Source organism: Dipodomys ordii, unplaced genomic scaffold (genome assembly GCF_000151885.1).
Source record: "Dipodomys ordii isolate 6190 unplaced genomic scaffold, Dord_2.0 Scaffold119, whole genome shotgun sequence".
NCBI classification, from domain to species: domain Eukaryota; kingdom Metazoa; phylum Chordata; class Mammalia; order Rodentia; family Heteromyidae; genus Dipodomys; species Dipodomys ordii.
Window position 1 is genome coordinate 3,362,002 of NW_012267335.1, and position 12,154 is coordinate 3,374,155.

General features: G+C 45.1%; 1 protein-coding gene across 1 annotated transcript in view; it reads right to left on the reverse strand.

Moving 5' to 3' along the window:
• The window catches only part of Gab1 (GRB2-associated binding protein 1), a 37,735-nt gene that overhangs the window by 18,723 nt on the left and 6,858 nt on the right, over positions 1-12,154 (reverse strand). The window contains exons 3-7 of the mRNA XM_013029501.1: positions 7,128-7,353; positions 6,671-6,751; positions 1,623-1,700; positions 1,060-1,583; positions 48-133 (exon numbers count right to left, since the gene is read on the reverse strand). Coding sequence (XP_012884955.1) covers positions 48-133; positions 1,060-1,583; positions 1,623-1,700; positions 6,671-6,751; positions 7,128-7,353 — 995 coding nt within the window. The remainder of the gene's footprint in view (positions 1-47; positions 134-1,059; positions 1,584-1,622; positions 1,701-6,670; positions 6,752-7,127; positions 7,354-12,154) is intronic.

Genomic DNA, 12,154 nt, shown 5'->3' on the forward strand with positions numbered 1-12,154 from the left:
TTGGACAATCAAATAGTCTTGATAATTCCAAGGACAATTATACTTACGAAGTGGTTATGGAAGCCTTCAAGTGAACTAGACCTGTCGCTTGGAAATGTTCGTGGAATATCATAGCAGTCTTGAGAACTAGCATCTAGAAAGAAGAACAAACAATCAACATCTCTTCCCAGCTGATAGCTGTCAAGGTGAACAGGAATGATCCACTCTCTCTCTTTGCAGCGGTGTGTGTGTGTGTGTGTGTGTGTGTGTGTGTGTGTGTGTGTGTGTGTGTGTGTGTGTGTGTGTGTGTGTGTGTGTGTGTACCGTGGCAATCTAAAAAAGGATGAGCCGGGTACCAGTGGTTCACGCCTGTAATCCTAGTTACTCAGAAGTGAGGTCTGAGGATCACAGTTCAAAATCAGCCCAGGTAGTTAAGTCGGTGCAACTTTCATCTCCAGTTAACCAGCTAAAATCTAGAAGCAGAACTGTGTTTCCAATGGTAGAGTGAAAAAGCTAAGGGAGAATGCTCTGGTCCTGAGCTCAATCAAGCCCCAGAACCAGCACAAAATATAACAATTAAAAATTTTAAATTACTTATATAGGAAGGAAGACAACAGCACCCAACACATGTGACATGGAAGTTGGTATAACAGCACACATATCTGAAGGGGCTGGACTGGGAGAAACTGGGGGTTGCTCTATTTTTATAATTTCTCTGTCTGAACAAACAGCCTCTTACCTAGGAAGCAAAAGCTGAGAGGGAGGGAGGGGGGAGGGGCGGGCGGATGGAGGGAGACACACACACACACACACTCTCTCTCTCTCTCTCTCTCTTCACTAAGGCCATTCTCCTTCAGAATGAGAAACTCTCAGTTCCTCCCTTCCAACAGAACAAGCATGCACATTCCTCCAGGAATGGGCTGGGTCTCCAATAGGTGGGTGGCTGGGTGGGGACAGGACCACAGAGCTGGAGAAGAAGAGGGAAGTGGTGACCGTCGCTCCATACTGAGAGGAGCAACCATTCAGAAGAACACTTTTGCCATCAGCCTCTCCTAAGAGAAGATGCTGGCCAGAGCTGACCTTTGCGCAACTTGTTCAAATCCACGGTGGAGACGGTGTTACTGCGTGACGGCGGCATTCCTGCAGTGGGGATGCAGTAACTGCTGTCAGTGTCTGAGGCCGCGCGCTGGATGCTACAGGTGTCCACGGGAGAGCGGTCAAGACTCGGGTGTGGCTTGGGCGGCCGAGGTGGAGGGATGTCTGGAATACCATCTAGCTTGGACGTCTGTCCCAAGGTGCCATCGGGAAAGGTCCGTGGAATCTGGTACGTATTACCAGGTGTTGGAGGAATGTCGTAACTGATAGACACGTGTCTCAGCTGAGTCTCTAAACTGGACGTCCCAGATGGGGTATTGAAAACATAGAGTTCTCCGTCTGCTTCAGTACTCGATGGAGATTCCTTTGGCAACACATCGTGGGAATAACTCCGGGGCAGGTTATAAAGGCTGGAGTCGACAGAGACGGACGTGGCCCGCGCGGGTGGGGAGTCATACATCGGCTGCTGCTGGAAGAAGCCGTTCATGCCGTGTTTGCCGTGGGAGGAGGCGGTGCTTTTGGGAGCGGGGACATTGCCGTGGGAGGAGGCGGTGCTTTTGGGAGCGGGGACATTGTCGTTGCAGTCCGTTTCAGAGGAAGTGGTTTTTGCCGAATCAGCGTGGGCTCTAAACAAACATGGTTGATGACAGAAGAAAATAGGGTCAAGACATAAGACTAGAGTTTTGGCAAATACATTCATAGTGAAGCCATCAAAATACAGGTGGGGTTTTTTTTTTTTGCCATTAGATTTCTTTGTGTGTATGATCCATAAGATTTAAAGCACAAATGGTCTTCAGTTTTTATTTTTTAGGATTATACACCCGACAACAAAACCACCACCACCACGAAACTACCAGAAGCATTCTCCGTGATTCCTGTTCTGCCCGCACCCCCAATTCTACCTAAGAAATCCACACCTAAAAACCACAATCCCTGAAGCACTACCATTAGACGTGACAAAAGTCTCGGAAGGAAAATGGAGAAGGTACACACACAAAAGTACTTCCTAGGAAAGAACACGCAAAAGCTGGCGCCGGCTTAGAAAGTGGGTTCACTGCTCTTCAAGCCTGTGGCAAACTTGTTCCTCCTAACCCAGACCTAGAAGAAGGCGGCTAACAACCTGTCTCCTGGGCCTGCCCTTCCAGTAAGCTTCTGTTAAAAAACACTGAGCCAACACTAGGAAGAGATCCATGGCACATACGGCGTAGAGTTCGTTACCCAGCTCCAACAACCGAAAGAAAACTCATTTGAGGCCACCTTGCTTTGGGGGTACAGCCTCTGCCTCTTGTATTAGGAAGTTATCCACAGAATTTCTCTCTAAGCCAGGAGGAAATGCTAACAGCACCGCTGTCCTCACTTCCTCAATGATAAACAACACACCTGAGCGGCACCTGTAGGCACTGTGCAAGGCCCCTCTCCCTGCCCCAGTGTTCTTCAGATTACTCACTTCCTCGGTTCAGTGACTGGCTTCTGCCCTCTGTCTTTTTACCTAGGAATGACCACCAAAGTGAGTTGTTTTTTTTTTTTTTTTGGGGGGGGGGCGCAGGGCCTGGGTGCTGTTGCTAAGCTGAAGGGTAGTGCTCTACTACCTGAGTCACAGCCCCACTTCTGGTCTTATTTTGGGGAGGAGTAGTTAATTGGAGATCAGAGTCTCCTGGGCTTTCCTGCCTGAGCTGGCTTCAAACCATGATCCTTAAATCTCAGCCTCCCAAGTATCTAGATTACAGGCCACTAGTGACCTCCTCAAAGTTTAGTCCTCAATGATTTACGACACATGCAATTCTGGAATTTTCCTTTCTTGTACCTTCGCTTTTGGGGGAATGCTAAACTCGTGAGCCTGATTATTTCCTCTTGATAATCCCTGAATGACCTCGCTCATGTGTTCCTAACTAAATTAAATTCACTTCTCAAATTGATTCTTTCCTGACATGCACTGAAAGAAACTCCATCTTTGCTAGACTCAAAATCCAATCGGCTCGATTCTCTTGACTGCACCATCATTTCAGCACACAGCCCACCGCCTTCTCCCCGACCTCGTATTTACCCTTTGTTCTAGTCACCCCCCACGTTCAGGTCCTCACCTCTGGGGACTGCAGTATTAAGCTCTCCTAACTGGACTTTTCTCCCTCCACCGGTCTACCCACAGCCATACCGATTTAAGACCAAGATCTTCACAATATAGTTCTGACATTATTCATCTGCTCAGAAAAAAACCTACCAGCTGCAAGAATGGCGAGGCCACCAACGATGCTACGCAGAATCCAGGCTGCTAACACCCTGCTCCGATTCGAATGTCCCGCCTGCGCATTGCACCCTTTCCCCAAGCAGACGCTCCTCTTTTTCTCCCTCCCGCCACACGCATTCTCGCTCATCCTTTCTCAAGTTTTGGCACACGTGACTGGTGATCTTCTCCTTCTCTAAGGCCAGCTAGCTGGTGTTCAGGTCTCATCCTCCAAGAAGCTCTGTGTTCCCAGCTTGAAAACACACTGCCCCTCGGTGGGACCCCTCAGGCGCCCAGGCAGCGTATAACATCCGTTCTTCGTCCTGAGACTGGGTGCGGGAGGAGGACGAGAGGATGGATGAGAAGCCGCTGCCATTCTCACTTGGTGAATGAAAAGAATCTGGCGCCAGAGAAGAGATTTGATTCTGAAGAGAGAAAGCGAGAACTGGAGCAGAAACCAGGAAGGAGGTAGCAGGAAGGCAGAGAAATGGCAGGAAGACCATCCGGGCAGAAGCACGGCCCCAAGGCGCTTCACGAAGGCTTCCGCGCGGCTCTCCAACAGCAGGAGGGGACACTGCGTGGAACCCGATGGTGGAATCCGTGTTGCCTGCTAACTCTAGCTTCGGGAAAAGCCCACACAGCACACTGGCCTTCACTCCGGGATGGAATGTGTGAGGCGGGGAATACGCAGCTGTGAGAGGCGACACTGTGAGGCTCCACAGATCCTGGAGAGCAAGCATGGTGTCAGGACTGAGCGACTCTGGGGGGGGGGGCGCAGGGGGAGGGCAGTAAGGGGTCACTGTGGCTCCAAGGGCTCACGGGACATTGTGCATGGAATCCAGGAATAAGCCGGTCACATTAGATGGCTAAGAAGAGGCAGGTGTCTGACAGGAGCCCACAGACGATCTCAAACCGTGGGAAGCAACATTATCTTGCGAGATGCCAGAGGTTCGGGATTTTTGGCAGGGCCCGCAGCGGACGCGCAGGCCTGGTGGCTGCCGGTCTCCCCAGCGGAGGCCTGGGAAGGCCAGGCAGAGGCTGCCAATTCAGACAGCTGAGTGGAGAAGAGGTATGCAAACAATCCTGAACACTGAGACAATCTGATAACCAACCCAGTCACTACCCAGTATTAAGTAATCTGCAAGACACCAGCAACTCAAAGGACACGAGAGATTGCTATCTGCACTGTAACTTGGCCCCAGATGTGTAAATCTCAATGCGGGGAAAAAAAAAAAATCACTTAATTCTTGAGTAACCAAGGCAACAAGTTTCCCTCAAAAGCAAACAACTGTACAATGAAGGACTTAAGTGACAGAGAGAAGGAAGGAAGTTCAAACAACAGATTCAATGAATTAGTGATAGGAATGGTCAATGAGAAAAGTAAATGATGTTTATTTTAAGACACCTGAACAAGTTCAAGGAGAATGCAAACAAACGAAAAAAAGAAAAACCCAACAAGATTATTCAAACAGCTGAGAGAAATAAGGCAATGTAGGAATGAAAGAGAATTCAATAACATCAAACTCTGCAAATAAAAGAGCTCAATAGTCCAAATTTAAAAACTCAATAACGTGTCTCACCGAAAGAACAGACATGTTGTAAATAGGGTATCGGGAGCTGAGGAGAAGAATTAGGTCAAAAAGGCAAAGAAACAGCAGAACTAAATAATGACCAAAAGACAGACTGTCAGCATAATTGGTAATCAGCAAGGCTTCTTGCTCTGACTAGCTGACAGTTCTGTACCAAGGAAGGAAAACGATCAGGTGATTTCCAATACGATGACAAAGCGGAAAGAAGTGTGAAGGAATCTGTTTTACAGCATGCTATCAAAGGCATCTGATCCAAACCAAGAGTTTGGACACTTCCTGGTGAAGCACCTCTCTGCAGCGTCTTGTCAAATGCACCAGGGGTTTTTGAGGCTACTCTCACCCAACACCTTCATCGATAAGTAACGTGGGCTCACATTCTTTCCTTCCCAACAAGCCTCACAGCAAACTCCAAAGGACACTGGATGTAAGGACAATGCACCTTACACCACCACTCTGCACCTGCAGAACCTCTAGCCTAACAGGAGGCACATGTGAGTACTTCATACATCATCGTTATAGAATCTTTATTTTTGTAAAATACACACGGCACAGTGTCTCTGGGCAACCCCACAGAGCGTGACTTCCACCGCAACAGAGATGCACGATGCTACCAAAACCCATGAAAGACATTAACAGAAAAAACCCATGAAAGACATTAACAGAAAAGGAAAATGCCCTGTGGTTTTCAGCTGTTGGCTTTTAAGGAATGACATTAGAAAGTCACAGTGGATCTTCATAAACTCAAATTTTAGTTAGTAGCGCAGGGATAAAAAAAAATTTCAAGTGTATAATTTCAAATACTCCACAGCAAACAGGCACAATCAAGTTAGAATTTGACATTATTAACTAGTGTTGATTTATAAAATTTTCTTGCTGTTACAAGTAAAATCCCATTACAACAAATACATAGAAGACCTTAGTTAGAATGTTTCTGAGTGTGTCTATCATCTTGGGAGAATGGTTCATATGGATTATTTTGTAGATCTTAGCCAATTCTACAGAGTATCTTTTAACAAGCGCTGTGATTTTAGCTCAAGTAACAATCATGTTTTACATGAAAAGGAAAGTTCTGTATAATCTTATAACCTTGTGTCAAACCTTTCTCACACCTAAAGCTGGAGTGACTCACACCTATAACTCTACAGTGATTCAGAAGGCTGAGATCTGAGGATCGAGGTTCGAAGCCAGCCCAGGTAGACAAACCTGAGAGCCTCTTATCCAAAATTAACCATCAAAAAGACAGAAGTGGAGGTGTGGCTCAAGTGTTCAGAGTGCCAGCCTTGAGCAGAAAAACTAAGCGAGAGTTCAAGCCCTACTCCTGGCACAAACACATGCTCACACACACACACATTTTCATATCTAACTCATACAAATCAGTATGTAAGTTGATGACAGCATCACCAATGGTCACATTGCTGTCAGTTGTACAGACTGACTGGCCTGTTGAGTGTTATTTTCCTGCTCCTCTATAATGTTAAGGCTTCCAACTACTCAATACCAAAGGCCAAGGATGATTAAATTAAAATACCATAAAGCTTAGGAGAGTAGAAAAATCACAAATAAGTTTTGGAAAGGCTTTATGACACTTCTGGGGTACTGTAATCTTACTTTAAAAAAAAATCTGTGAAGTCAAGGCTTGGGGGTAAGCACTGCTTCCTTATTAGGTCCCAGAGCTTTCATCAAATTTCATTAAAACCCAATTCACAGATTGCAAAGACTTTGCCATAGTGGGATTTTACCTGCATGATTCGTTATTCACACCAATCCCAAACTACAACACACTCACTGCAATGGATTCGTTTTGCTTTCAAAATCTTCTAGCAGGAAGTATTCCTCTCCTTCTTCAGAAACAAAAGATGACCCTTGGCTGGTTTACAATCACACAAGAAATGGAGCAAGGTCACCATTTATAAATGAGTGCAATCTGTTAAGCAAGTAACACTGTGAGTCTGTCATAAGACCTGTCAAACAATAGCCAGATTTCCAGAAAGAGTTCTCTGCTACAGACGGCCAAGACTGTTTCTTCAAAAACAGTCTCCTGAATATCAGTCATTACGAGAGAATATATATAGAAACTTGAAAGAAATCTACAAAATAGGCTTACACATACGGTTTCTTTTAAGACTTCAAGGTTTAAAAGAAATTAAAGTTTTACGGATTTTAAGATGTAGATATGTTCACATAGCCCCAAATGAGCACGCACACCCACCCACCCGCGCACACAGAGGCCTACGCCCACTTACCTGATGGGTTCAGGCTTCTTGCTTTGACAGTTGATCAGCAAGAGGTAGTCTTGAGGATCATCCTGGGTGCCAAGGGTCTCGGGGTGTGGCGGGAGGCTGATCAGCTGGTAGGAGGGAGGTAGAGCAGCAGAGGACAGATCCACCTGGGCGGAAGGCGGTGCTGTGTTTATAGCGAAAGGTGAATCAGCAGGCGCCTGAGCAGAGCTGCCCAGCGGCTTCACAGGATCTGCGATAGGGAAGTCGAACTGTCACTGTCTGTTACTTCACATCGCTTGCTTTTGTTAAACCAAGACACTTTAAAGTTTCAAACTAGTTCACCCTATAAAAGCAGAATGCCGACCATGCCTATTAAAACACGACTACTAGATGCCTGCAGCCCTAGCTATTCGGGAAGCGAGACCACTAGAAGGTGGATATATGAGTCGAGCCTGGACAACTGTGACCCCCAGCTCAAATAACAACCACACAGCCATTGCCTAAATAGCAATGAGTACACAGAGCGTAACTGGTTCCTGTCAAAGAGCTCTAAAGACCTAGAATCTCCCTCTCACTCAGGAGTCGCGGTCTTCAGTTTTGAGGCTACTGAAAAGGAAGGTGCTCTACAATTCTACCAGGAGAGGCATCTTTGGCCCGCACAAAAAAATGATTTTGTTATCTAGACCATTTTCCCCCGCGTTAATGTGGCTACGCAGCCAGCTCTTGCAGAAAGCCCTCACTGTGCCTAGATGTGCTCTAACTTCACATTTCTGAGTAAATGCCTGATAGAAAAAAACCACAAAAGACACATGATTTATGGCTATTCTATGCTACCAGCAATGAAATAGGCCATTCTGCTCCTTGTTTTTGTGGGTTTGACTTAACTGCTTTTTCCAAGAAAAAGGGTTTGCTTGTACATGTAAAATCATTTCCTGTTTCTTAATTCAGAAGACATTTAGAGTATAATTAACATCTATTAAAGGCCTAATAGGCTACTAAAGCAAACGTGTGTGTGTGTGTGTGTGTACTGAAGTTTGAACTCAGGGCCTGAGCATTGTCCCTTAGCTCAAGACCGATACTCTACCACTTGAGTCACAGCTTCTCTTCTGACCTTTCGCTGGTTAAATCAAGATAAGAGTTTCACAGACTTCTCTGCTTGGCTTGGCTTTGAACCTCAAGCCTCAGATCTTAGCCTTCTGAGTAGCTAGGATTACAGATGTGAGCCACTAGTCCCCAGGTTGACACAAACTTTTAACTAAAATTTACTTAAGATAGCTAGTAAGCATTGTTAAGGAAGGCCTTCTCATGAGCAAGTTTTCAGTGAAGAGCAGTAGATTTGATGAGACACATAAAAAATAAATAGGCCCAAAGGAGCCTTTGCCAAATGTATAGCTTTTCCCATTGACAACCATGATGCCGGGTAGTCATGTCCCTCAGGCTGGAGAGCCTAAGTAACACCTTTCCAACAGTCAAACTAATTCCTGTGAAACAGTGCATGACGTAAGCCTTAGGATTCAATCTTACTCTGTGTTATCAGTGAAGAACAATGTGGCGTAGTGACTACAGTGAGTTCCCTGATTCTGCAACCCCTAACTTGCTGTGTTCTGATATGTAACAAAACAACCCTTGTCTGGAGGTGGTGAGTCTTTCTTCTGAAGATGGCCTGTATCTGTGCATGGAATTTTCTACTTTCTATGATGAAAGTCTTACTTTATGTCCACAATGAAACATAAACAGGTCAGGGTCACTCTGGTTCTATTGATTACCATTGTGTCTGATGAGTTGCTTCATTTAGTGTATTTTTTTTCTCTGTAAAGAGAATCATTTTAAATAAACCTATGTTCAACTTAGCAAATCGAAGTCTATAAGGAATATTCATTATAATCACAATCAACACTAACCCAATTGTCTTCTCGCTTCTGAACACACCTTTTCCATGGAAGAATATTTTACAAAGATGAATGGATACAAATGAGAAACAGCAATGGTAGCTGCAAGTTACAGCTTTGCTTTCCTTCGTTTTTTTTTTGTCGGTCATGGGGCTTGAACTCTGGGCCTGGGTGCTGTACTTCAGCTCTTCAGCTCAAGGCTAGTGGCTCTACCGCTTGAACCACAACTCCACTTTGGTTTTCTGGTGATTTACTAGAGATAATAATCTCACGGACTTTCCTGCCAGGGCTGGCTTTGAATCGTGATCCTCACATCTCAGCATCCTGAGTAGCTAGGATTAAAGGCGTGAGCCACCAGCACCCGGCATCTTTTTTTTTTTTTTTTATACTAGTCCTAGTGCTTGAACTAAGGGCCTGAACACTATCCCTGAGCTTTCTTGCTCAAGGATAGCACACTACCACTTGAGCCACAGCTCCATTTCTGGCTCTTAATTGGAAACAGAGTCTCACAGACTTTTCCTGCCTGGGCTAGCTTCAAATTGTGATCCTCAAATCTCACTCTCCTGAGTAGACAGGATATTACAGGGGTGAGCCCTCAGTGCCTACCTGTGGCAATTTCCTGAGCTAATTTCATCAGCTACCGAAGACCCTCAATTTCTGCACATCATGTTTACTGTGCTTCAAGGAGAATGTATTGTATTTGTTATGACTCTCAATAGAATGAAAAGACATCTTAGAAACTTTAATCCTTAGGCAATGCTGACAAATGCTACAATTCTGATGCAGAAGGATGAGGGCATCAGAATCACCGGGTATGTTAGAAACTAGGGGTCTGAATCCACTGAATCCAAATTGAAAATGTGGAATACACCTCCCCCACAGTATAACCCCTGCTTTCACTGTATCTGATGTCGGTATAATTTGTGGAGGGGAAGGGGAAAAACAAATCGTTTAAATAGGGATACAGGTGGACCCATTGCAAGAATGAGATGTACAAGTCGTTATGTCGAAAATTACAACTTTGGTGTGGGAGGGGAGTAGAGGGGGTGGGGGTGGAGGATTGGGTGGGAGGATGGGATGGGAAGGGGAAACAAAGGAGGAGGCTACAATGCTTGATAAGAAATGTACTCATGGGCTGGGATGTAGCTCAGTGGCAAAGCGCTTGCCTAGCAAGCGCAACGTCCTGGGTTCGATCCCCAGTACCAAAAAAGAAAAGACAAAAAAAAAAAAAGAAATGTACTCATGGGCTGGGATGTAGCTCAGTGGCAAAGCGCTTGCCTAGCAAGCGCAACGTCCTGGGTTCGATCCCCAGTACCAAAAAAGAAAAGACAAAAAAAAAAAAAGAAATGTACTCATGGGCTGGGAAGGTGGCTCAGTGGTAGAGCGCTTGCCTTGCATGCTCAAGGCCCTGGGTTCGATTCCTCAGCACCACATAAGCAAAAAGAAAAAAGCCGGAAGTGGCGCTGTGGCTCAAGTGGTAGAGCGCTAGCCTTGAGCTGAAGAGCTGAGGGACAAGCGCCCAGGCCCAGAGTTCAGGCGCCACGACCAGACCCCCCAAAAAAAAGAAATGTACTCATTATCTTGCCCATGTAATTGTAACCCCTCTGTACAGTATTTTCACAATAAAAAAATAAAAGAAAATGTGTAATACAAGCTGGGAGCCAGTGGCTCACGCCAGTAAATCCTAGCTACTCAGGAGGCTGAGATCTGAGGATTACAGGCAGGAATGTCTGTGAGACACAGAACTATGCTCAACAGTATAGTAACAATAGATGCCTCAATACAAAAGCAAATAAAAAGCTACTAAGGCCCCGATGAACGAAGATTATACAGGACAGGATATGCGAATACATATTTAACTGTTAATTTGTCTACTAAAAGAAAGATGAGCAAACAGAAAATCGTACTATTTTAAAACTAAACAACTGTAATTTAGGCATTGGAAGAAAAGCAAACTTAAGTCCGCTTTCGAATCTTGGGAACTTAACTCGGGCCGGGGGATTTCCCACCATCTTTCCACTGCTCTGGGCCGGAGACTCCCAGCCCTGTTGGTTGTTTAACAGCTTCTACCTTGGGGTTGTAGAAACAAAAAGAAATCTCATTTCCAAGAAAAACAAAAGAAATTTTGTTTCTACCCTCACTTGCATCCCCTAAAGAAAAGCCCAGAAAATCCACAGACAGTTCAGCAAGTTAGGATTGGAAAACAAGAGCTCGCTTGCCAGCACAGAAGAGTCAAAATAGCCGCGGTCACCTGGGCCAGCGGAAATAACATGCGGGCGGTATTTTGAGAGGTTCCTGGAATCAAAACACAGGTCAGAGTTTTCCCTTCTCCTTTTGTTTTTCAGGGGAAAAACGAGTTATTCTCATAGGGACGGCGGGGCAGTTATTTTCCCAGGCTGGAAAGCCAGACATAGTCTGTTTCTTCCCACATCTGGCTTGAAAACTGGCAGCAGCCAGTTTCCACGGCAAGATGAGGAACGTGGTGAATGTTCAGAACGGGGACAAACCCAGGGCCCAGGGGACAGATCTAGGGGCAGGAAGAAGAAAGCAGTCAGCACTGGTGAGTAGTGCTGGGGTCTGTGTAGAAGCAAGAAAAGAGAAAACAGGTAGGAAAAAATAATCAGTGGAGGAACAAACACATTTTGAGTCCTACTGTGCCATATTGAACGGTATGATGTTAGAAAGATTAATAACAGTCCTTTGCTGTTTAAAATTTGATGCAAACCTTCTGATCCTTTAATTGTGTTTGATCTCTCTGTCTGTCTCTTCTTGTGGTTTTTGTGGTTCTGGGACCAAATCCAGTACTTTGTCCAGACTAGGCTTGCTCTTCTATCTATCTATCTATCTATCTATCTATCTATCTATCTATCTATCTATCTATCTATCTATCTGTCTATCTGTCTGTCTACCTACCTACTTATCTGCCTACCTATTTATTTCTATGTTGGTATTTGGGCTTGAACTCAAGGCCAGGGTGTCCCTAAACTTCTTAGTATTTACTTGGAAATAAAAGTCTATCTCATCAACTTTCTTGCCAGATCTCAGCCTCCTGAGTAGCTAGGATTACAGGTATGAGCTATCAGGGCCAAGCTAAGCTTTTTTTTTTTTAAGGCATTTATCAAAGTCAGCTACTATAAATACATAAGGATGTACAGTGGTTAT